Raw genomic sequence first — 26303 nt, forward strand, 5'->3', positions numbered from 1 at the left:
GTCTCCATCAGTTGGAAAGGATGCCATTAGCAAACTCTAAATCTGTAATTTCTCTGTAGTCTGCAGTAGCTCTCTGTCACCATAACTAGCTGTTTGGCAGGAGCCCTGATGCACTCAGCCAGGAGGTCCCACCAGAAACCAATGAAGGTCAGGCCCAAGTTGGGTAGCACCCCAGCTTCCACTCTTTTGTCCTGAGTTCTGTCTGAGCACATAATCCCAGACACATAAATGAGCACTCTGTCACCTCATCATAAACACTTCAAATTTATTGTACCATTTATTGAATATATTTTCCCTTCCATTGAGAAAACTCACCTGAAAGACTTTATGAAGTCTTGCAGTGAATTCAAATGGGAAAGAGGGTACAGATCCACTGGTGTTAAGCAGGATTGTGTGAAATAAACAGCCTTGTTTTGCTTAGAAAAATCTCCTCGATCAAGAAAAGAGTGGGCTTTCAGAATCTGACTGTGCTGTATTGTACGATATATGTCTGTGAGCTTTTTAAAAAATATTATTTATTTATTTGAGAGTGAGAGCAAGAGCCAGAGAGAGAGAGAGAGAGAATAAGAGAGAGGGAGCATGAAAGCAGAGAGGGTCGGAGGGAGAAGGAGACTCCCCACTGAGCAGGGAGCCCAACATGGGGCTCCATCCCAGGACTCCAGGATCATGACCTGAGTTGAAGGCAGTCGCTTAACCAACCGAGCCACCCAGGCACCCCATACAATGTGTTTTTATTCTGTTAAAAATAAAGCATTTACAGCCTACAATTTTAAACTAAAATGACTGCTTGTATAGCTTGCTTTTTTTGGTAAAGTACAGTGACCAAGCACAGGCAATAATGACCAAAAATCTGACTTCAAATGAAATTTTGTATGCAATTTTTAATTAAGCAATCCGTGCAAACATTTTTTTCTTCAATATCAGGAGGAAAGAAAACGACCACACTTGAGTGCCTGGTAGAAAAACAGAAAATGCTTTCTCATTGCAACCAGATTTCAAAACAGTGGCGTGTAGGGAGGCAGGGCCCATGCCCTTAGTATTCCTCGGGATTGCTTGATTGCAAGTCTCGCAAATATGAATCAATTATGTTAGGAGGCACACCTTGCAAGAGGAGCCTGCAGAAGGAAAGGCCACCTAGAGAGGACAGAGAGGAAAAGGCAAAGTCAAAACCATCCACATGAAAGATTACTTAACTACTACTTCCTGACTAGCTGCCTAGAAATGTGACTAATTATGTTCCAGTTAGTTACAAAGATTCATTCAGCCCCTACTTGGAAGTCTTCTGGGTTTAATACATTTAAAATTTAAAGCACTTGGCAACTAGAAGGGAAAGCAAGTTCCCAGCAGACCCACAGCAGTTTTTGTTCCCTGCTATTATTCAATCTTAGTTGGAATTCCTGACTGGTTGGAAAGTATCTATTACTCTTGGAGAGGTTTTAGGATTCTTCTACAGATGATTTAAGCCTTCTGACTGAATGGCAGATAAATGCAAGCCACGTTATGAATCAGTGGAAAGATCTGTTTCCTGTTTGTTGTTAATGTTCTTTTTTTTTTCTTTTTTAAAGATTTTATTTATTTTAGAGCATGGGCAGGGGAAGGGGGCAGAGGGAAAAGGAGAGAATCTCAAGCAGACTCTGTGCTGAGCGTGGAGTTGGATGTGGGGATGTATCTCATGACCCTGAGATCATGACCTGAGCAGAAATCAAGAGTCAGATACCTAACTGACTGAGCCATCCAGCTGCCCTTGTTAATATTTTTTTTAGTTAAGTACAAAGAATTCCTAGTCAAGCACATTGGAGAAGAAAAAAGGGACCACTCCTCTAACTTTGGCTATTTATATCCTGTCAAACATGCAAAAACTGGGAAGATTTTGTTAAAAAGAGTAAAATCCATCCAATACCTTCTGAAGGTGAAACACCTACTAATATTTCAAACTTACCTTCCAGGTTTCTCAATTACATTAAAAAAAAAAATTATCCCTCACAAGAGAACCCATGAAACCATAAAAATTCTTGGTCCTTTAAGGAAGTGCTTTACTACTTACTAATAAATTCACGTCCAGGCAAAAACAGCATGCCATTTGAACATTCTTAAAACTTATTTAATGCAAATTTGGGAAAGTCATTCTCCTTTTTAAAAAAAAAAATTCAAATCACATATTTATAGAAATGATGCCACTTATGTACATGTCCATTCCTTGATGCAAAGCGTTCAGAATGCTTGGGTATCATTTTCATCTACATTAAATGCTTTAATTCATGCTCTACTTCATTAGGCAACTTGCTCCATGTCAACAGGAGATTGTTGTGATGTATAAGTACTAGCTGTTAATTTCAAGATACTTAAATACAAATTAAAACTACAAAGTTAGAGATTTTAAAAAGTCTATTTTCATTGGATTACATAATGAAAATCATGCCATACTCTACAGGCTTTGTATGGCTTATGATAGTCATAAGCTTCATATGCCAAAACCATATGAAAGCTTACCTTAGATGGTAATATACATTCAAAAATCCTTACTGTGCTACGACTAAGGGAGAGAGAAAGAGAGAGAGAGAGTTGTAAGCATTAATGAAGTTCTAAAAACAAAGTTGAGTGCTTGTTGGATGAAATTATAGTCACAATTATGATGAGGTGATTTCATTAATCCTTAGTCATGTGAAAGATGGAGGAAAATAGAAGCGCGTGGAATGAAGGGCAGGGATCCAGTCACTTCAAAAGGATCATTAATATGTAAAACACTTATTAATATGCACAACCACTTTGCCTGAACAGGTGACAAAGCCAATCTGATTGTACAGTGAATATTTATGCTAAGAGCTTCCAAACCATTAGCTTAAAAAAAAAAAAAACCTACAACATATATATATTTTGTTTTTCAACAAAAGAAAAACAGAGACAATAGACAAAGCATTAGTGCACATATATATATGTTGAAATTCTACAAGGCAAAATTATCAAGTAGGTATATTAGACTAGCGTATCTGTAATATTCTGAACTGGTTATATATGATCTAAATAAACACAAGGCTTAAACAAACTTAGACTAGAAAGTGACTCTATGTTTAATCTACCAAACTTAAAGAAAGAGCCCTAATTCTGTCATCTTTTGTAAGCTGACATTTTCTCTAGGAATTGTAAACTCGGGCATCTAATTATTTACATCATTAGAGTTTACATCAGTTTGCTTACCCAGGCCCAAAAAACTTAACTCGTTCTTCCAAATGGGAGTGTATTATACATACAGGATAGGACTCATTTACTGCTTAATACACTTAGTAATAGGGCCTGGAATTTTCTTTCAAGTTCATAAATATATAAAATAATTCTAATCCTATGAAAATATCCAAAGTGCCCAAAAGATAGATGGGTAAGTTGGTACTGGTAAGCTACTGGTAAGTTTTTCATCAGAAATCTTAACTACGAAAGTATCTAAATATTGGATCCAAAGATTTCCAAATTTCTTGTGTCCTCTCTCCCAAAAAAATGTCCAGAACTCTTTTCTACCACTTAACAATTTAAAAACGTTAGTCTTCTGAACTTAACATGAATCCAAGGAAACTATCTTAAAGGAAGGTCATATTTCTCTACATTCAAAAAATGAAAATATTAAAGAACTGACACTGAGTCCCAAGTTTTAATCATCTGATGTCTACCATGAGGTCATTTTCAAATGTAGCTTTCTGGCTTTATTTATGGAGATGTGTGGTATGGTACTTAGTTTCCTGACAAAACACAGTGCCTACATTAATCAATATCCTTGAATAATTTGGCCTTCCTGTTCATGGCATAAACACCGTATGCCATGAGCTGCTAAGAAATACAATGAAAAGCAAATGAGAAAGTCAAGCTTTACATGCAAAGTGCGATTTCATGTAAGAGGAATGGAACAGAAAGTAGAAATATCCAGTGGGATATGAACTTTTAAAACCTGTTGCTGCCCCTCCAGGAAGACTGGTTGTCCAGGGGTATTTACTCCTTGATATATCACTGTAGAATTAGAATATTTGTACCAGTATTTATTTATTCTCAGTTGATATTCTTACCTTTTTTTTTTTTTCTCAGATTAACTTGATTCAAATCACCTATTATCAGATAACAATCTGATGATCAACAATCTTGGCTTTACTCGTAGGACCAAAAGTGTTGACCAACACAGCACAGTTGATACTTCATCATGAACTTTCATACAAGGTACATTACTTGTATTATTAAATGCAATCCCTATACAACTTACTATACAATTATTATAAAGGATATATCATCCATATGTACAATATTATTTGTTACTACGGAGGACTCCAAATGGTAAACCATTTGTGAAATAATCATTTTATATCAATAGCAACATGTGTTTATTTTCAAAGCATGCAGACCTGGTACTGGGCTTTTGTTGTTGTTGTTCTTTATTGAATATTGAGACGTAAGTACCAACAATACCTTGAAAATAATAAGGCTAGGAGTTGAGAAACCAGATATATCTGCAACTGTTAACTGCATTTAGAGCTAGTAAACAGCTAAAATAATATTTAAACTTGTAAACACTATCTCAATAGTCACATTTGACATTTTCTAAGAATATTATTGTTTTATATTTGAGAGAAAAAATTAAAAAATTTCCTCTTGTTCAGTCATGAATCTACCATACTGTATTACTTGAGGATGGACAGAAATCATAGCAGAAAGAAAACAGTTTTTTAAGTTATAAAAAATTTTTTTCAACAAATAACTTTATTATACTAGACTAAGGACTAAAACCTCTTTCTTACATTATTATCTTAAGTATTTACTATTTTTTCTAAGTAGATATTTACAAAGTTATCTTTCTGATTTTTGGATCATAATTTCATTACAGAGAGGTATAAAAAATAAAGATTTTGGTTATCATAAAACAATAAAATATAAACAAGAAAATATAACAAAAAAAAGAAAAAAGACATTTGGATCATGTCACCCATTATCTCGTAACAGGGACTCTGACATCTGTAGGAGTTCTCATGGTATCCCAAAATAGGTTTTGATTGTCAAGAAAAAACTTCAGTATAAAAATTAAACTCAATTACTACAAAAACTCATTAAGATGACAGGTTGTTCTGAGACTTTTCTACCAATTAATCCTTACATGTTTTCTTGGTTTACATTAGTTGCAAAACTTCTAAAAACTAGTATAAATGTAATGCATACCTATAAATGGAAATTCTCTAATGTGATTTTTAAAGGCAACTGATTATAATATGAATATGCTATATTCTATATGTGCAATAGTAAACACTAAATTAGCAAACTTACCCATATATATATTAAAGGTTTCACAAAATAGTAAACTAATTAAAAATAGTACAAAGCCTTTAATTGTAGTTTCATTAGATGGGTTTTTACACTAGACTTTTTTTCTAATATAGGTTATATCACCAAAGTCATATCTCACTAACTTTATTCACTCCCACTCTACCATACACATACTACCATTCCACTGAAATTAATATTCCTTTAGTTAATAAGAACTACAAGAGATGAAAATAAGTCTACTCAAATAAATCAGAGTGAGTGCAGTATGGAATAATGTCTTCTCTCCCAGAATTCTCTTTCCTCGTCCCCTGCCACCCCTAGACATTTTAGCAAACAATTTGGATTTTGCAGTAAGGGCAATAATCAAATCATTTTCTTTCATTTTAGTCTATACATGAGATCTTCAAAGTCATACCTTTCACCTCCAATTTGCATTCGATTTCCACAGTCCCAAGGTCATTGACTGCTTTGCAGCAGTAAGTGCCTCCATCATAGGGGCTGGGCTTGCGAATCTCCAGAGTACAGACCCCTTGGTTGCTGAACATCCTGTACCTTGGGTCATCCACAATAGCAACTTTGTTTTTCATCCAGGTTATTTTGGGCTGAAGATTGAAGTAAGTAAATAGGTCAGAACATATCAGTACCTACTGTAATAAGAGACCATTAAAACAGGGGACCAGATTTTAAAGAATAGCTTAGAAAGAAAGTACATCTAAGAAGAATCCACATCTGCTTGAGCGTTGTTTCTCTCAAATGAAATCCTTCTTATTGCTTGGCAAGAAGATGTATGAGCAGTTCTGAAGAAGCAAGCCAGACTTGTTCAGAGGATCGCTCTGGGGCTCTCTTCCCAAATGCTTCTTCAGAAGCATTTCAATTTGAGCCACAGGTCCCTGAAGTCAGCTCGTCCTGAAGAATGTATACTGCTGGGCACTTTTCAGAGAATCCCCATAGGGTATCCTAACCATCTGATTTTCTTCACTTCCTTTTCCTGACATTCTTTTCTAATTCTTTATGTGCTGCTTATGCCTCCCCACCATTTTATCTCTCCTCAAACACCTCTACTGATCATCCAGTAGAATGGGTCCACTTCAGATAATGCAAGATCAGTAAGGACCAGTCAGTCACCCAGGAAGACGACTCTATTCTCCTGGGCCTCTGAATTATATTTGATACCCTTGACCCTCCTTCTCCCTTCCCATATTGTCTTCTCCTTCCTTTGGTAAATATGTACTTTTCATGTTCTCTCTTCCACCTTTTTTTTACGCTTTTGCCCTGCTCAGACCCTAGAGACTTCCTTCTCTGTCTCCTTCATACTATCACCTTCCTCCTTTCAAATGGGATGGTTCACTGAGGATTATACCTTGGACTTTGCCATTTCACTCACTACTGTCTTTCCTCAGTGATATCCTTTCTAGAGCTTCAGCTCCAAGAGGTGGGAGGCTTCCAAATCAAGAGTCACAGTCCTGGCCTTTCTCCTAAGCTCTGGTGAACCGCCCCTCTCCCTCCTGGTCATTCCCATTTGGATATATCCATGTTACTTCCAACTAGGCATGAATTCAGGATCTTCCTCTCATACTCAGTCTACCTTCTTCCTTGACTTCTCTGTTCCTGCTCATGGTATAATGCAGGAAAAATGCCACTTTGCAATTTTTACAAATTCTAGGGCACTTTTCCCACAGTGCCACCTAGGAATAGATATCTCTATGAGCAGCATTCATTATTTCATTTTTTTTTCAAATACCAATAAGAAACCTTAAAACCTTTCTGAATCTCTTCAATCAGATGTGATTTCTTCTTTCTGGGTACTCTGTATCCTTATCCCAGCACATTTTAAATTCTGTCTTGCATTATAATATCATCATTATTTGCTTTAATCTGTTTCAGAGAATTTGATGAATTTACATTACCACCTAATTTTTCAGGTAAAATGATACTACGTTCATTTCCTTAACTTTCAGCTCTTTTAAGAATTAGTGTTTTTGTTTTTTCTTAGTAGGTATCCTTTAGTTAGTAAAGAAATATAAACAGATTTTATTACTATATTTAAATGGTGGATTTAATTAGCCACCAACACCATAATGCTGTACCTTCTTCCTATCCCAGAGAAAGACACAGTAACACTTGGAAAGTCAGTTTATATTGTTACCCACAATAATACTGTGTCTAATATAAAAAAAGGGAATTTGAGACTAATTCTTAAATTTCACTAATGTGCAAAAAAAAAACCCCCCCAAAAAAAAACAAAAAAACACCCCAAACATAAGGTACCTTAGGATTTCCTCTCACACTGCAGTTCAGGGTAGCATTGTAACCAGCCACAGCATAGGTGTTAACCAAAGGCTGAGTAAACATGGGTGCCTCTGTGAAATCGAAATCTTCATACACTGGATTTTTGTAGATTTTACCTTAGAAACAATGAGGAATATACAAATTGGCCTGAGAATATATTATTCTTGGCATACTTTACTCATGATTAAAATTCCCCTGAGCTTAAAAAAAAAAAAACAAAAACATGTAAAAACGTGGGTGAATATCATACTACATTCATTCTGAAGGGTACAAAGAGATAGTCAGTGTGGACAGAAAGCCAGTGTGGTCCTCTGAGACTGAAAGAAATATTGAGAAGAATTTGGTGTCAGTATTTTGATCAACAGTGTGCTTTAATGTGAACGCAATGAGCAAGGGTTTTAAGGAGAGTGGCTAATTTGAAATAAATTCCGATGTCTATAACTTGAGCCATTTCTAGGCCCACAGCCCAGAAACTGGAATGAATTAAGCTTGCATTTAAAAAAAAAAAATGCAATATTAAAAATTTAAATATTTTACTGATAAAATGAACATTTTGCTTGAATATTTTTACCGCAATTTAAAAATGTGTGTTTATCAGTTTCAGAATTCCCATTCGTCACATCTCTTCTTCCAGGCCTTTCCATCTAGTCATGGAAAACTGAGGTTTCCAGATGTCTAGTTGTGATATGGTGATTTATAATAAGAAGTAGATATTTGGTCTTCTGGCCACATTTCTGGCACAGAGCTCCTAAAATCCTTAGAATTTCCCAAGTGAGGGGAGTTGTAAAGGGGTCTTTTTTACATTAATGAGGTGACCTTTGGACCCAAGGATGGGGATTAGTTGCCAGAGAAACCCAGCCCTGTGATTAGTGGGTTCAAACGCTCAGCCCCATCCCCAGAATTCCAGGGGCAGGAAAGGGGCTGGAGCTTGTGTTTAATCACAAAGACCAGTGATTTAATCAACCATGCCTATGTAGTGAAGACTCTCTTTAAAAAAAAAAAAAAAAAAAAGGAAAACGCTTCTCACTCCCACAAACTGAAATGAGAACCCCCTTTAAACCAGTCTACTGCTAACTCACCATCCTTGGCAATCACAGCGCTCTCTTTAGTCATTGTTGCATCCTCACTGAGGCCACACATATTTTCAGCAAAGACCCGGAAATAATATTCATTTCCTATGACCAGTTCAGTAATGGTGGCATTGGTTCGGTGATAATGCTCAATGACAGTGAACCATTCCTATGGGGGAAAAAAGTTTGTTTGAGAAAAATCATCTAAAAATACACAACTAGGGCTCCTGGGTGGCTCAGTGGGTTAAGCCGCTGCCTTCGGCTCAGGTCATGATCTCAGGGTCCTGGGATCGAGTCCCACATCGGGCTCTCTGTTCAGCAGGGAGCCTGCTTCCTTCTCTCTCTCTCTCTGCCTGCCTCTCAGTGTACTTGTGATTTCTCTCTGTCAAATAAATAAAATCTTAAAAAAAAAAATAAAAAAAAAAAAATAAAAATACACAACTATTCCTACTGTTGATCAGAATAAATAACAGGGATGTTTCATTAACTAAAAGAAAAATAGCACTGATTTTTATATTGAGAGTAATAATGACATACATTTAATTTGTTTATACTTTACAACAGACTTATACTTGACTATGTATAATTTAATCTTCATTTGCATATTAGATGCATAATCATAGATGTCAACTCCTACCTTTATATTTCCTTCGTAAGTATATAGTGTCTGTCACCTATCTCTTGCATAATGAAGTCTAATTATATAATATTGTAAGTTTCTTTTTTTTTTTTTAATTTGAGAGAGAGGGAGCATGAGAGGGGGAAGGGCAGAGGGAGAAGCAGACTCCCTGCTAAGCAGGGAGCCTGATGCAGGACTCCGTCCCAGGACTCCAGGACCACGACCTGAGCCGAAGGTAGTCTCTTAGCCAACTAAGCCACCCAGGTGCCCCTAATTAAAGAATTTTAATTTAAACTTACCTATTCTGAGGAAGAGATGACATTAAATCACTAGAGAAAAATTAATATCACCCAATAAATTTGCCTTCCAGATCTTTGCTCAGATATTACCTCCTTCTTAATTGTTTCCCCTCCAACCACTCTAGGCTATCACCTTAACCTGGCGAGGCTTTTTTCTTTTTTTAATAGAAACTGCTACTTTAAATTACATTATATATTTACTATTTTACTTGTTTAGTCTCTACCTCCTTCACTGAAATGAACACACCATCAAGGTAAAGACAGACTTTTCTTCTCACTCCTGTATCTCCAGGGCCTATTAGAATACCTGGCACATAATGGGTACTGTGCAAAAAATAATTGTTTATTGGATACTTGAACAAATGAATGAGAACCCAAACAAGTAATTTTCTTTTCAATTATTTTCTCATCATCCTGAGAAACATAGTGATCTCAAAGTTTATCTTGCAACCAGTAAAGAACCACTTTGCCGCATGTATGTTTAGTATCACTAATTGAGAAAACATATTTTATGACAGAAAGTTCATAAAGGAGAAGGATTTTTCTCAGAATTTTTAGGGGCCATCATTATTTCTGTATTTTTGGATATTTTTAAGACACCAGACAAATTTAGTTATGCCTTCCTTTATTCCCAAAGCACTTTATTCCAACATTTATTCCAACATTTGGTGTATTATTCTATCATGTGATACTGTGATGTCTTTCTTCTTGCCTAGATTATGAGTGATCTTTTCTTTTTTTTCCCAATCCAGCAGCTAGAACAGTGCTCAACACATAGTAAATAAATGAGTAAATTAATGTGTTGGCACACACAATGAAAACAGTGTTTATGAAGTGATGAATGACAATAGGAATTTAAGTGAAGAATAGCACCTGTAGCCACAGTGAGGCAATGGTGTGGTGATCTCCTGGGACTTACACTGGGCAGAGGGAGCATTGTTTGGCCTCTAGGTCTGTCCCTGCTGAAATGCAACAGACACACAGGAGTGCAGGGGTTAGGGATCAGCCCCTGTTGCCGGGTACAACTCAGGTACATGAAGCATTGGGAAAGTCCTGGTTCATCTGGAGTTGACTGAATATCTAAGAAGACAAACACTGAGCAAGTATGTTGGGGGTCGGGGAGAGGGCGGTGCTTGAAGGACCCTCTATAAGAACCACAGTACCCCTGGATTCACTGCCAGTATCTGGGCCAAGGTCCAAACAAGAGGCAAGGTCCAAACAAGGGCCAAACAAAACCTTCTCCCTTTCATAACTTAGGTCATAAAATTACAATCTGATGTGACTTCATAACTGAAGTTCTTACTGAGATCTACTGGTGTAGATGCCGAATGACTTCCTATCAACATCATTGAGTATGATATTTTACTCTTCCTGTAAGAATGAAAAATGGCTCTATGCCATTGTGTGTCCAACAGTCATTTATTCATTCATTCACTTACAAGTAGGGCAGTAGTAGGGTGTAGTGGATGGCTTCTGATGCAGGAACACCTAGACTTTAACATTTTTAAAAATCTGGTGATCTCGAGCAAGTCATTTATCCTTTCTGAGCCTCAGCTTCCTCAGCGATAAAATATAGCTAATACTAACTCATACTCTGACTTCTGAAACACACTAAGCTCCTTCCCTCTTCAGGACCTTTACACACACTGTTCCCTTTAGAATCCCTCTTTTCTAACTGATGTCTTTCTGTCCATGTTACACAACATTTATCTTATAAGGAGAAAGTGTTGCACCGATTAAATTTGAGTTAGAATCCAGAGTGAGTAAATATTTGGTGAACAAATGAATTAAGTTCCATTGAGCATTGTGCCAGCTGCTTTATATTGTTTTAGCCCCACAATAACCAAGCAAAGTTAAGTATTCATGTCGCTATTTTATAGATGAGGAAAATGGAGATCAAAGAAGTTAAGTGACTGTCCATGTACATGTGCTCTTATGTGGCAATACTGGGATTCAAATCCAACACTCTGTGACTCCTAAGGCCATGAGGCCACATTGTTTACCCATGCCCCCCACACATTCCTCACCATAGAGGACCTCATGCCCCACCTTCACCTCTGATAAAATGTGATTCTGTTGCTGCTGAACCAGAGAAAGCCAGACCTTACCATGCTCTTCTTGTCAGCCTTCTGGATTGTGTACCCTGTGATGGCTGCATTTCCATCATCCTTTGGTGGTGTCCATGATAGAGCAACATTCTCTCCCCAGACATCCTCAATCTTCACCATTTGAGGTGGACCTGGACGGTCTATAAGATGAATTCATGGCATCACTGTAGGATCACTTTCCCTCTCAACTTCTGCAGTGGGTCCCTCCTTAACAGCACTTTTGCTTTCTGCTGACAAGTGAGGTCCAGAAGCAGATGCTCCTCCTTCTGACATAACATCAGAAGGTCAATGGTAGCCTAACACTATGTCCCAATGCCTGCATCATCGTCATTAACCTCACTTCATGTCATCATGTAGGCATTTTATCATCTCACATCATCATCAGAAAAAGGGTAAGTAGAGTACAATGAGATATTTTGTGAGAGAGACCACATTAACTTTTATTATAGTATATGGTTATACTTGATCTGTTTTATTACTAGTTATTGTTGTTAATCTCTTACTGTGCCTAATTTATAAATTGAACTTTATCACAGGTATGGGTGTATAAGACAAAGTATAGCATATATAGGGTTTGGTACTACCTGTGGTTTTAGACATCTGGGAACATGTCTCCATCGATAGAGGGGACCGCTGTACCTCATTACAGAAGGATATTTGAAATATCCATCCTTCCTTGCATTTCTACCCACATTTCCTTCATCATTTTTTTTTTAAGATTTTATTTATTCATCTGACAGAGATCTCAAGTACGCAGAGAGGCAGGAAGAGAGAGAGTGGAGGAAGCTGGCTTCCCGCTGAGCAAAGAGCCCGATGTGGGGCTCGATCCCAGGACCCTGGAATCATGACCTGAGCTGAAGGCAGAGGCTTTAACCACTGAGACACCCAGGCGCCCCTCCCTTCATCATTCTTAAACATCAGAGTAATGAAATGCACTCCAGCTAAGCTTCTCTAAAAACTCTTGACTTTCATCTTCATGGAAAGAAATGGATTTTGAAAAGAAAATTTAAATGAAACTTCATTAGTCATCCCTCCAAGGACAGGCTACTGGCCATGAAGCACAAGGCTACCCTGCCTAATGGGAAATGTGAGCTGACTTGGGACTCCAAATCATAACAGCCCATTTGGGCCAAGCATCTCTGGTATTTGGTGAGAGGCTCAGAGGCAGGCCACAGCCTGTGAGTGGGTTCCTCTGTTATACCCAAAAGATACCTTTAATGGGCATGAGGAAAACTTGTTTTATCTCTCTGCCAACGTAAATTTGGAATTAGTAAAATAACTAGAATGATAATCATTATTCGTTGAGCACTTTGAGTGTGCAATCAATGGCCCAAACACTATAACTACCTGATAAAGTACCTACATGGCAAAGTAGAAAAGAAAATTTCTTTTGTATGTTTCAGAGGGCATCCCTCTTCCAGACCCTCCCACGCAGGCTCCCATTACAATGGAGCCCAGTCAGATCCAAGGGCACAAGGCAGCCTCAACACTCTTCTCAACTTAACAAAAAATCAAGAAAGTTTAGCTGGTAGGAAGAGAGTACTTAATTTAAAGGGCATGAACTTTTATCCAATCTGCCACAGGAAGTTGCTCCTTTGGTGAGAAAGCCCCTAGTTTCATCAACTTTGCTGAAATATGATAATAAAAATGACTGGAAACAAGTCTTCTATAGCACTGCTCTTAAATGTATTTCTTGACATGGCAAAAATGATAGCAAGTGAGAAGGGTCCATCTGTTAGACATCCTCCATCTATTCCCTTAACTCTAGACAGAAGAACTACACTTATTTATTATTTGGACAAATGAGTGAGTATCTAGCCTTATAGGATCAAACAATTTAGTGTTTAACTATTTAGGTATATCTTCCTTACACTTAATAAAAACTTTTCATTCTCCATTAAAACTTTATTATTAGCAAATTTTAGGTGTAGTAGGAAACATGTAAATTGTGTCTAGAATCTACTATAGTCATAAAAAAATGCAAGAATTCAAAACAGAAAATATTTTGTCACCAAGGAGATGAGAAACAGAATAAGAGAGAAGTGGATTATGAAGCAGTACACATGTTTCATACTAAAAGTATGTGCATTAATTTTCTTTAACATGTATGCCCTAAGTCTCCAATGATTAGTATTTTCAGTCAGTAAAAAATTATTTTGAAGTACTAATGTTACCAATTTACCTATATTTTCTAATTCTAGAAAAAGAATTTAACAAAAATTCTTACTCTTGCCTTAATGACAAGACCAAATACTGCTTCGACAGAACATTCTACTTCTTTCTTTCAAACCTACCAACGATCTGTATATCGATTGATGCAGTTTCCTCGTATTTGTCCACCTTGACTTGCAGATCATATTTCCCAGAGTGGCTCCTCTCTGCTTTTCTGATAAATATGATTGTATCAGTCTCAGAGTTACGAATGTTTATTTGATTCTTATCAATTTCTGCACCATCCTTCTTCCAAGTTACTTCTGGTCTTGGTTTTCCCTAAAAAGACAGAAAAAGTAGAGGGGGAGGGAAATCAGATGGTCTCAAGACTTTTTTTTTCAGCATTACAAAAAATGACAGTTGCTTACCCCATTCTAGGCAAAGTTGGAGATAGTCTGGTGGTTAGCAACTGTGGCAGAAACAGTGATACCCATATTGCCTATTGTCTGCATTCTTTGTGCAAGCACTACACTAGGTACATGATGTTTAATATTTCCTTTAATCTTCACAGCAAGATAATAAGTATCATTATCCTCACTTTTTGGATAAAGGACTTGCATCTTCCTTGGCTTTCCTTCTGATTTCACAAACTGCATGTAGAAGGCAACTGCCTCTTCTAAGCTTGTAACTCCAAGTGCAATAAGGGAGGCCCAAATGGCTCTCCTCTAGCTTGCTTGTCATGGGATCCTGGGTTTGAATGAGCTCTGTGTGTATTCAAATGTGTGCAGAAACCTAAATTCTAATTCAAGAGCCATGCTTTCTGAGATAAGAGCCACAAGCTACACATGGCTATTTAAACTAAAGCTAATTAAAATTAAGGAAAATGAGGGACACCTGGTGGCTCAGGTCATGGTCTCAGGGTACTGGGATCGAGTCCCACATCGGGCTCCCTGCTCGACAGAGAGCCTGCTTCCCCCCACCCTCTGCCTGTCTCTCTGCCTACTTGAGATCTCTGTCTGTCAAATAAATAAATAAACTCTTTAAAAAAAATTAAGGAAAATGAAAAATTAACCTTCCCAGTTGCACTAGTTTCAAGTACCACATTTCAAGGGCTCAATGGTCATATCTGGTTGGTGGCCACCACGTTGGACATTGATGCTACAAAACATTTCCATCATTGTAGAAAATTCTATTGAACAGTGCTGGCTAGAGGCATAAAAAGAGTCCATGGGGTGGTGGTGCAGTACGTGTGTGTGTGTGTGTGTGTGTGTGTGTGTGTGTGTATGTGTGTACCAGACCAAAATTATTATTGTAGGTGAGGTCTGGTTAATCTTGTAAACAACAGATTCTTTTGCTGGAGCAATGATTTAACAATGTTTGCATCTTTCAGTTAGTGGCCTCTAGATTTCAACATTCAGTTATCCCTCTTCCTTTGGCTTGATTAAGGGAAGTAAGTACATGTTGTTTTCCTGAATGTTATACCAAGAGCTTCACTTAAAATGAAGATTAGTTTTATCACAGATGTGCAGGGCCAGAATCTTTAAGCTTTTCTTATTTGGGCATCTCCTTGCTATTTCCTCTCTGCCCAACCATAGTCCCTGAGCTTCAGACCGGTCCAACCTAGGTATCATTCATCTCATGGAGAAGGAGTATCTATCAGTTTCATAGTTTTCTCATCAAGCACAGGATTGTTTACTCACTCTCCATATCTCTTGCGTTATTTATCTATTTTCCCCCTGAAGAAATCCTGAATCAGCATGAGTTTAAGTGCTAGAGTAACTGTTTCTACTTCTTAAACACCCCAGCACTGAAAAAAGAAAATAAATATCCCTGAGTTATTACCTGGAAAGGTATAACCAGATTGACAGCTTCACCAACTCTGCGGATGTAAGTCTGCTTCAGGTGCCTTGGGATGCGAATCTTTGGAGGCTCTGAGTGAAAGTAGAATAGTATAATTTTGTGATCAGTAGGGTATACGGGAAATAGCCTTACAGAAGCACACTGGCATAATACTCACTGGGATATCCTTGCGCTGATGTCTCTACAGGAAAATCTCAGATGTGCCATTACCAGATCATGTACAGTAACTTTAGTTCTAAACATTTTTTTTTCAGAGATGTTTGCATAGTTTGACTCAATAGAGATGTTTGCATAGTTTGACTCAACAGAATTTACCCTTGACCTCCTTGAATTTATGGTAACTTCCCTTTTTTACAGTCATTAGAAGTCTAAAACAACATTAGAGAAAAACAGCAAATTTTCTCTTAGGACCTTTGATATATTTTTCATAGGTTCTAACAGCGAGAATATTCTCCAGTGAACATTCCACAAAAGATCTATAGGCACCACATTGGCTGGTAGGACTGCTCATTTTTTCTCACCAGAAAAAAACAAAACAAAAGAGTTTATGCACGTAGCACTTGTTATTTGGGTAGTTCTGTTGCAAGTGGATACTAACTCTCTCCCTGTGTGGCTATAAGACACACAAGAGGTGGCTGTAGCTCACATGTACTGATGTTGGTTAATTAACCACCATAAAGTACTAGGATATGTTGTTGCAAACCCATCAGAAGCAGAGAGTCAAAAGCCTGTAGACTCACAAGGATGAAGCAGTTCTCATCATTTGAAGGCGTAGTATGTGACAGACACTGGACAAAATACTTTTCATGTGTATTTTCATGATTTCAAACTCAAGGACACCCTGTAGGATAGGTACTGTTTTACTTCGTGATAAAGAAACAGAGGGCCCCTGGGTGGCTCAGTTGATTAAGTGACTGCTTTCGGCTCAGGTCATGATCCTGGAGTCCCGGGATTGAGTCCTGTATCAGCCTCCCAACTCCACGGGGACTCTGCTTCTCCCTCTGACTTTCACCCCTCTCGTGCTCTCTCTCACTCTCTCTCTCAAATAAATAAATAAAATTAAAAAAAAAAAAAAGGAAACAGGAGGATAAGAGGTTAGGTAACTTGCCCTTGGTGACACAGCCAGGATTGGAAGCTGAGTTAGCCTTAAGAGCCCATGCTCAGGAGTGTGGATTTCGGAGTCCAAGATCTGCGTTTGAGTCTTAGATCTAATATATAGGAATTCTGGTTTCAGACTTTTCTTCCATAAAATCAGCATGATGAATGCATCTAATTTGTATGACTCTTGGGAGGATTAAATAAGGTTATCCACGTAAAGCATTTAGCATAATAGTTGAGAATAATAAGTGCTCAATAAACTTTAGGAGATGATGATGATGATGGTGACAATGATGATGACTACTGAATGTTGGGGCTGGAAGAGAACTTGGAGATCCCCTAGCTCCCTAACTTTACAAATGAGGAAAAAAAAAAACCTCAGCCAGATTCTGCAGTAAACTAAACAATCATCACAATAAAAGCTAACACATATGGAGAGCTTATTATGTGACAAGCATTCTATTAAGCAGCAACATGGATCCATGTATTTAATCCTCAGAGCCTCTTGATGGGTCAGGTGCTATTATTATCCCCGATTTGCAGATGAAGAAATTAAGGCTCCAGGAAGATCAAGTCTCTTGCCTGAGGTCACATGGCTAACACACGATGGAAACAGGATTCAACTTACATAGGCTGTCTCTAGAATCCACTAAGAAAATGTGCAAGCTTCATGTTTTCTTTCACCCACCCATCCATCCATTCACCCAACCAACCACCCAAACATCTATCCCATAACTCACTTCTAAAAGGTTTCAGGCAGCCACAACATGAGTCTGTGGCAGAACATGGTCTAGAACCCAGATACCCAGGCCCCTGTCCAGTGTTCTTTCCCCTGAAGCGGCAACTCTCAGACATGTTGTCTCAGTATTCTATTATACTCTTAAACATTATTAAGGATCGCTCTCAAAAAAGCAATTTCTCAGCTTTTGTTTATGTGTGCCGTATATATCAGTACTTGCCCTATTAGAAATTAAAACAGGATATTTGAAATATTTAGTTATTCATGTAAAAATAAAAACATAAATAACATTTTAATGGCATTAGTTTCTATTTAAGCAAGTCTGCTTAATGTCTGACTTAATAGAGGAGATCTGCAATCTCCAACTTCTTCCTGCCTTCAATTTGACTTCAATATGTTCCATAAGTTGAAGTCATTTAGTGAAGAATATCTGGCTTCCCACAGACTGAAGAAATATTCTAATAAGCTTTTTAGACAATTTTGGATATTCCTTTTTGACTCTAAACTAAAACATGATAAATTATAATTTTTTTTAAGTTTTATTTATTTATTTGACAGAGAGATAGAAATCACAAGTAGGCAAAGAGGCAGGCAGAGAGAGGAGGAAGCAGGCTCCCCGCTGAGCAGAGAACCTGATGTGGGGCTCGATTCCAGGACTCTGAAATCATGACCTGAGCTGAAGGCAGAGGCTTTAACCCACTGAACCATCCAGGCACCCCGATAAATTGTAATTTCTTAAAGGTGAGGGAAAATGTGGAATCTGAAACTATTTCAATTAACTTTTCACACTCTGTTACATTAAAATCCATTGGTCTAGCTTACATTTTTAATATACATTGTACTGATGCATGTTTTTAACATGTATTTGTCATTTGGGAAATATTGCTTCACCAAATTATGTAGATCTTCCAGATGCTGACACATTCCATTATTCAATATCAAAAAATTACATCCATTAATATCACTGCCTATTTAATGAGAACAGTTATAAGTGTTGAGAGCAGTTAAGTCTATGGGGTGGATATAAGTTTTCCAAAATTCTAATTTTTCCCTAAAAGCTTATTTTTTTTTTCACTGAAACACTGACAACAAATATTGTAACTTGTTTTATTTGAAGTGATAGCCTCATCGCTTTCATTTTCTACAAATACCTGCCAAATAGCGAGTCATTTCTTTTTCAAGTAAAAATAGAATTTTCTGAGAACGGTCACTAGCTCAGCCTCTCACTCAGTCACACAAGTGCTATTCTAGAGACAACCATTGCACTGCAATATGCAGTGTAAGGCCTCTGTACATCTTTTGCATTTCATTGCTACATAAACAGGAAAAATGTGTCCTTGAGGACCAAAGCTTAATGAATTAATAATTTTTATGCTTCATCAAGCACATGCCAAGGTGGGCCACCTGGGTGGCTCAGTCAGTTAAGCATCTGCCTTCGGCTCAGATCATGATCCTGGAGTCCTGGGATTGAGCCCCACCTTGTTCTCTCTCTCCTCTACCCCTCCTCCTGCTCACGCTATCTCTCTCGCTCTCTCAAATAAATAAATAAAATCTTAAAAAACAAACAAACAAAAAGAACATGCAGAGGCAAAGCTGGCTTTTTAACTATAACTACAAGTTCAAGGTGGTGAGGAAGACAGAAATAACTAGCAGAGTTTGATGGCACTGACTGAGTCTGTGCGGATCCATCACTTGTGCATCACCAGGGCAGATTCCAAACACTGAAAAGGGCAACTAACGTGTTCATTTCATTATGAAGATGGTTCTGGCCTCGCAGACCCGTCGGAGCCATGTTGTTGCTGTGTGCCCTGCTGCATTCATGCTCCCTCTCTTTAGTGGAAATCGGCAGCTCAGCCAGAGTGGGCTCACGGGATCTGGTGAGGTTAACTAACTGGTCCTTGTACCGAGTTGCCAATACTGACCTCCACACTGGTGGAAAGGAGATGTTTTGTTCATTCCTAACTTCCAGAGGGGCACTGACTATACAGCAAAGGAGCGATAGCAAAATAGAAAGGTTTGAGAAAAAAGGGGGTTAGAACATAAAACCAAGTGATGTTGGAAATGGAGGCAAATTCTAAAAGTCTTGCCTACCTACCTATGATTTCCTTCACCAGAATGGGCTGGGAGTAGTACTTGGGCTCGCTGGCGCCTGCAGCGTTCACAGCCTTCACACGCACAAAGATCTTTGCATCTGTAGGCAGACCTGTGATGGTGAACTTGGTCTTGTCAATCAAATCTGTGTTTGCAACTATCCAATCTTCGGCTAAAACCCACAAAAGAGAAAGAAAACAAGGAGAAATGGTATTTAGTGAAAGAAATCACCCTAACTGGTACAGTCGGCTCCAAACTAGCATTTGACTCATAATTAAATCAGTTGGAGGAAATACGTTTTTGGTCTGGAGTCATACTACATGGGTGAGCATTTTTCATATTTAAATGAAAAATGGTCTCGAATGGCTAATGTAAATGACAGGAAGAAGGATCATCAGATTCTGCTATTTCTGAAAAACCTCTTATTCAAGATACCATGATACTAGAGTATCCTGAATTCTTGGGGACAGTTACTGTGATTCAGGAAATTAAAGTGATACTGGAGTATTCTGAATCATAGTAACTGTCCCCAAGAGTTTTGTAGCAGTTTTATTCCAATTCAGTTTTATAAGGATTGACATAGTCATGACATTTAGCCACCTATACATGTTAAACTTTGGAAAACGAAAATGCTATTCTTATGAATGAGAGACACAGACCTTTATGGTCACATAATCTCTCTGTTTCATCTTAGCTGGTCTTTTATTATGAGGCACTATTATGGGCCCAGGGAGTCTGATCATGCTCCCATTTATGAAGACAAGAAGCTAATATCCATGGTAAAAAGGAAACACAGCTTGGGTAGGAGCCAGACCTCTTAAGGAATTGGCATTCTTCTTTTTACCTTGATCAAAAATGTTGATATTTTTAAAAGGTTTTGGTAGGCTTTGTCTATAACAGCAAGAGAGGGGTTTGCAAATATTTCACCTTCTAAAAGTTTGTATGCATTATGCCCTCAGTGGGGGGGAAGGGAGAGAAAGTTTGTATTCCACATTATTAATTCACTGCCCACCCACTCCCTTGATCTCTAGGGGCTTTTTTGTGTGTGGGTGGTAGGTGTACTTCATGCCTGGTCATGGAATATTCCCAGAAACTTTTATCGTAAGTAAAAAAGTTCGAAAGCTTTCATAGAATACTTTACCTGGTAGATCATATGCAGCCTCCCCATTTTCATCAGACTGTTTTGCTGATGTACCTTTGAGAATCCGTCATTAAAATTAATTAAAGACACCCACTTTCACACCAGAAGAATATCGTATCAGTAGTCAGCATTCTCTGTTAGTAAAGTATGCAAAGTATGCAAAGATATTTGTCTTCAGAGCAGTGACGGAAGAGACCAAACACATTAGGGAGGGGGGAGTTCCTCAGGAGAGCCACAGCCTGCTCTGTTCAGACTACGGTTTTTGTCCTGAGGCACCTGCCACAGAGAAGAGGAGGAGAAAAGAGGCTGGGCACTTCCAGCTGGGGGAACAAGAGGTAGAGAGGAACAAAGCAAGACCCTGAAGAGAAAAGAGGAGCAGGACTTGGACTCCACAGAGGAGCAGCACACAGTGGAACAGTCTGTCCTTTGACCTGTTCCTGCCCCCTCAGCCTGGGAGGGTCCTCCCAGGTACCCAGGGAACATAGTGCTTCCACCAAGGGGTTCAATCGTCACAGGCTGGGAGTGAGGGCACTCATGATAAAGTCAACTCTGTCTTCCCAGCAGCTCTGGAGGCAGCTCCCCCGTTGCCATGGCAATGGGTTCTGCAGTCAAGAAAACAAATTGAGTCTGCCTGGGTCCCTGAGTTTCGCATGGGGTGGAGGGAATGTCGCTGGCTCCTGGACTGGTCGTGAGGACACCCCACTGGTTTGGGATGATGCCTTTCTAGTTTCTCAGGAGAGGAGCAGGGGATTGGAAGCCCACGAACCTTCTCCTCTCTCTGATTCCATCCCTTCTAGAAGTATCAGGGAGAAGGAACAGAGAGACAGAATATCCTGGTGGCTGCAAGGGCATATGGACTGATAAAAATTTAAAAATTTCAATAGGACATCAAAAAAGAGATACATCTTTAAGCCAATGGTCAGACTGGGAGCTACTGTGCTGGTATTTTCATAGTGAAGAGACAGTTGATGAGAAAGTGAAAATAGGAGACAGAAAATGTGCTTGAAAGAGTAAAGACCTAGTAAAGGAGAAATTTCAAGAGAAAACAGGACGAAACAAGATCAGAGGGGAAGAAAAAATAGCCCATCCCTTCACATCTGAACCACTTTTATTGAGGAAAACGAAAGAAAATGGTGTCGGAGAGATGGGGAAGGAATACGAAAGTTACTTGATACACGAGGAGAATTTTTAAGAAAGAAAAGAAAGAGCTAGTGTGAAGGAAGACAACAAAGAAGAGTAATGTGCTGCAGGCATTAAAAAAACAAAAAACCAAAACCCAAAAAACAAGAGAAAGGCAGACTCAAAACCAACACACGATCTTATAAAAGAACAAATTTTCTTACAGAATAAAACCTGACATATCTAAAAGCATTAAACACTACAGAAAATTAGTCTGGAGGACAACAGCCATTAAAAAGAATGAAGAATAGGGCAGCCACATAAAGAAAGAAAAGACTGCAAGAAGAAAGATATACACGTTATGAAAGAACTTCCATAGAAAGCTAATTCCAAAATGTTATGTGGCAAAATAGATACATAATAATGACTGTGTACATATATATATGTATAAACGCATATACATATATATCTACACAGACCACACACAAAATTATGTAAAATACACTTCGTTGTATTTTATCTAAGGTGGGTAACATCAAAATGACAGCCATCTATCATTTTGCTGTATCTTCTTACTTTTTAAACCTATCAGAAAGAAAAGAGTAAAGAATTTGCTCTGTTTCATACGTACACAAATGTTCGTGCTCAGCAGCCACATCACATGTAAGATTGGGAGATTTTGCTGCTGGGGGTGATATAAATAACAGAGTGGATTACTCAGGATTTTTTTGAAATGGGGTGGGGAGGAGGGATGGAATGGCCATAAAACTTATTTTGAAGTGCTCAAGAATCTATCTGTTGCATTAGTGACACTACCCCACTCCCACACGGGGATACCTGGGAACTTTCTCATAATGTCCCCACTGATTTTGGTTAGTGGCTTTCTAAGCCCTGGAGAAATCAAGCAGAGTGTTCTGGGAGCCAAGCAAATGAAAATGGAACTGTTCCCGGATGCCTTGCCCCTCCCCCACCCCCCTTCTTGTTCCCCCCGCAACCACAACAGCCACCAGTGGTGCTCATTTCGAGGGATGTCCCGATCCAGGGGCCTGGGATTTCCTTTTCAGCAGTTGTTTCTTCATACGAAGTTTCTTTTCCATAGAGGTTTTCCTCCTGGAAAGGTGCTTTATGTTCACATTCCTGATTTCTCAAATGTGCTCTGTAGTTTCTGTCCTTCATGTAAGATCCATATTAAAGTTTGGGATCCAAAGAGTTTCCTCAGAGGTTGTCTTGGCCTATCATTTATGGAGATAGGAACACGCTTCCCGGGTGGACTGTTAACCTACCTCCCGTCATCTAGAGCGGAACCCGAGTTCAAACAGGGGTAGTTTTATTCGCCAATTTTCAAATCATGTCAAGTAGGAAATCAAAAAACACAAGATGCTTTCAGTGAACTTTACATCATTTTTGGTTTTAGGTACACTCTGGCCCATATTTTCTTGTGTCATTTCTCTTTTTCTATCAACATTTTGGGGGGGGGCACTGTTTCTCTTCTCCTCTTAAAATTAAGTGATTCAATTTCCCATACAGAGACAAGTTCTGTCACATGTCAAATCTATTGAATACACTCTCTGGGGTTTAATGCTGCTTTCTCTAAGCACTGAAAGAGATCCTTAATTCTTCTTTTTTTTTTTCTTTAGGAAGGTAGGGGATGATCACCAACTAGCCAAATATGATCTCTCTTTATTACCCAGAAATAGACAGCGCTTTTGATAGCTGACCTCTGCTTAGTATAGGGTTTAGAATTCTAACTCGTTTCATCCTAACTAGACTTTTATTTTGCTTGGTACAATTTTAACCCTCAAATTCAAGAGGTGGAAATCCCTGAAGTTTTGTCAGACTCCCTTACTCCTACGTCTTAGACCTATCATGTTGTCTGATCTGGTAGACTAGCTAGGATACTTTTGAGATCTCCATTTGTTAGCATCGAGTACCAAAGAAGGACTAAGTTTTTAATCCATGTTAGAAGGATGACCTTTACCTATTGTCATTTTCTGCGGAAGGAGATTTCCCAAGAATGAACAACAAAAGAAAGAGGAGGAGCGTATCTCACCTATTGATGATGGTATTCATTTTAACTACCAGTTGTACTTACTTCCTTCAAAGCAATACTCTAGCACATAGCCATCTAAACCCGCCGCACCAATCTGGTCTGGGGGCCGCCACTTCATCGTGACAGTGTTGTCAGTTACAGAGTCAACGGTCAGAAGGGTAGGAGGGCTAGTTACAGCTTCGGAGATAAAAAAAAAAAGAGAGAGAGAGAGAGAAACAGAAGACATTAACTATGGTGTTACTGCATAAGCTGTAATAAAATGAACTACGATACAAATAAGTATGTACATAGAAGGCCCATCCATGTCTTAATAAAATTCAGTGAAGACTCCTCAAGCCTATACTGTGTGGAAGGCAAAGATTTGCCAGGCATAGAAATTTTTAGAAATGCTGCCACACTTTCCCTCCAGTTTGGATTGGCGAGGGAGGCTGGGAAGCCCAAGGAAGTTGAAAAAAGCCAAATGAGATCTAATAATCCAGAGTAAATTTCCCAGAACCTTCTAACTTTAAAGTGCAAACTCTTGCACTAAATCTCCTTTCCATTGAAAGAAGGACTTCACTACCATAAAAGAGTGTGGACATTTTCTCTTGGTTTATTTGTCTTTAAAGAACTGACTTTGGGGTGCCTGGGTGGCTCAGTGGGTTAAGCCTCTGCTTCGGCTCTGGTCATGGTCTCAGGGTCCTGGAATCAAGCCCCGCATCATGGAGCTCTCTGCTCAGCAGGGGGCCTGCTCCCCCCCCCCCTTCTTGCTACTCTGCCTACTTGTCATCTCTCTCTCTCTCTCATATAAATGAATAAAATCTTAAAAAATAAAACATAAAGAAGTGACTTTGTTGGATCAATAGGTAACATTTAAGGTGTGATCGTAAAGCAAAGAGACTAGTTTTCAAGTGTGCTTTGTTGAAGTGGTCTCCGTTTGAGTTACAATGCTTACACCTAGGTAGGTGCTGGGTTATACCTTCAGGACACATGGGGAGTGGTCCTGTGTCATTGGGCTCAGATAAGTGCCTGAAGAGAAAAGCAGACTCCAGAGCCACCTACAGCTCTCACTGGAATTTTGGTAATAAATTCCAGGGTCTACATTATGAAGACATTCAACTCTACCAAAGTTGTTTTTCAGTTTCTTAGAAAATTGTCCCTAACTGCCTCCAACCTTCTGCTCACCCACCACTCTAAGAAGCTTCCAGGTGTGCTCCATTTAGAGGTGGGAATGGAGCAGTCACAAGCCAGCGCAGAGATCTGCATGACAGAGACGCATCTCTCTTGACTCACCCAAAGGAACAAAAGGCTTGGAGGGCATACTGGGCTTGGAGATGCCAATGGCATTGACCGCAAAGATGCGGACCTCATAGGCCACACCTTCAATCATCTTCTTGGGCTCAAAAGTTGTTTCTTTGCAGAGATCAAAATTTAGCCTCATCCATCTGGAGCTTTGTTTCTTCTTCCTCTCAATAAAGTATCCTGCAAGTGACACAAAGTGGAAATTGAGGTTTTTCCATGGTCTCCAAAATTAAACTTTGTCAGGTGTTAGAATTCTTAAAATTTCTCATATTCTCAGCACTTAAGTGAAGTAGTTAGGTATGCATATATTTTTAAGCCACCTTATCCCATCAGTTGTTTGAGAGAGATAATAGGGAATATAAACATTAATGTTATAGGACATGGATAAAAAGAATATAATATTAAAATATTAAAAAAAATAATACAATAAAATTGTATAAGAAGAGAAGAAAGAAAAACAAATCACAGATATGTAAACTGTAGAAACTTATACCATTCCTATAGTTGAGTAATAGATTTGGCTCCGAGTCCCAAGAGTGTAGGTAAGAAGAGAGAAATGACCAGTTTTATGAGTTTCAAGTAGGAAAAATTCTTGTTCCATAGGGGAAGCAAATTCTTCTAAGTATTTATCTCTAAAAGAAATTTCTTCATAGACATAGTTCTATGGAAGTAGACATTTGCTGACTAGGACAATTTAAAGTTAGACTTATAGATGTTGCAAAATTGGATATTAAATGTAAATGTCAAACAAAAAAAGAATAGGCAGTCAGATAATATTAGAGTTATCAGAGTTATTTAAATTGCAAGTACTTACAGAGAATTCCAACATACATTTCAATTTGAATGGATATTTAAAGTCACAGTATGATAGGTCTTCTTCTAAATGCAGTTTTTAAAAGGCCCTCTATACTAATCAGCATAAAAAGGATTCCAACTCCACTGGCAGTTCCATGGACAGACTAACGTAGTTACCTAAGATTGGGGACCCTCCATCATAGGCAGGAGGCTCCCAGTTCATGATGCACCAGTCATCTCCCACCTCTGTCACATTTGGTGCCACTGGAGGATCAGGGATATCTGTAGTAAGCAAAAAAAT

At 38.6% G+C, this 26303-nt stretch overlaps 1 protein-coding gene across 4 annotated transcripts in view; it reads right to left on the reverse strand.

Moving 5' to 3' along the window:
- Positions 1 to 855: 855 nt before the first annotated feature.
- Positions 856 to 26303, reverse strand: part of MYBPC1 (myosin binding protein C1) — a gene marked incomplete at its 3' end in the record, with an annotated part of 88014 nt that continues 62566 nt past the window's right edge. For 2 of the 4 annotated variants that reach the window (XM_082739122.1, XM_082739124.1), the window contains 11 exons: positions 26180 to 26284; positions 25199 to 25387; positions 23969 to 24103; positions 19621 to 19788; positions 15671 to 15759; positions 13972 to 14167; positions 11678 to 11817; positions 8661 to 8820; positions 7561 to 7697; positions 5708 to 5894; positions 856 to 1134 (listed from right to left, as the gene is read on the reverse strand). In XM_082739122.1, the coding sequence (XP_082595248.1) occupies positions 1034 to 1134; positions 5708 to 5894; positions 7561 to 7697; positions 8661 to 8820; positions 11678 to 11817; positions 13972 to 14167; positions 15671 to 15759; positions 19621 to 19788; positions 23969 to 24103; positions 25199 to 25387; positions 26180 to 26284 (1607 nt within the window). Of the gene's footprint in view, positions 1135 to 2504; positions 2534 to 3874; positions 3994 to 5707; positions 5895 to 7560; positions 7698 to 8660; positions 8821 to 11677; positions 11818 to 13971; positions 14168 to 15670; positions 15760 to 19620; positions 19789 to 20757; positions 20812 to 23968; positions 24104 to 25198; positions 25388 to 26179; positions 26285 to 26303 lie in introns of those variants that run through there. The other 2 variants (XM_082739123.1, XM_082739125.1) reach the window with 2 other exon arrangements.

The sequence above is a fragment of the Mustela nivalis genome, assembly GCF_964662115.1.
Source record: "Mustela nivalis genome assembly, chromosome: 7".
Taxonomy (NCBI): Eukaryota; Metazoa; Chordata; class Mammalia; order Carnivora; family Mustelidae; genus Mustela; species Mustela nivalis.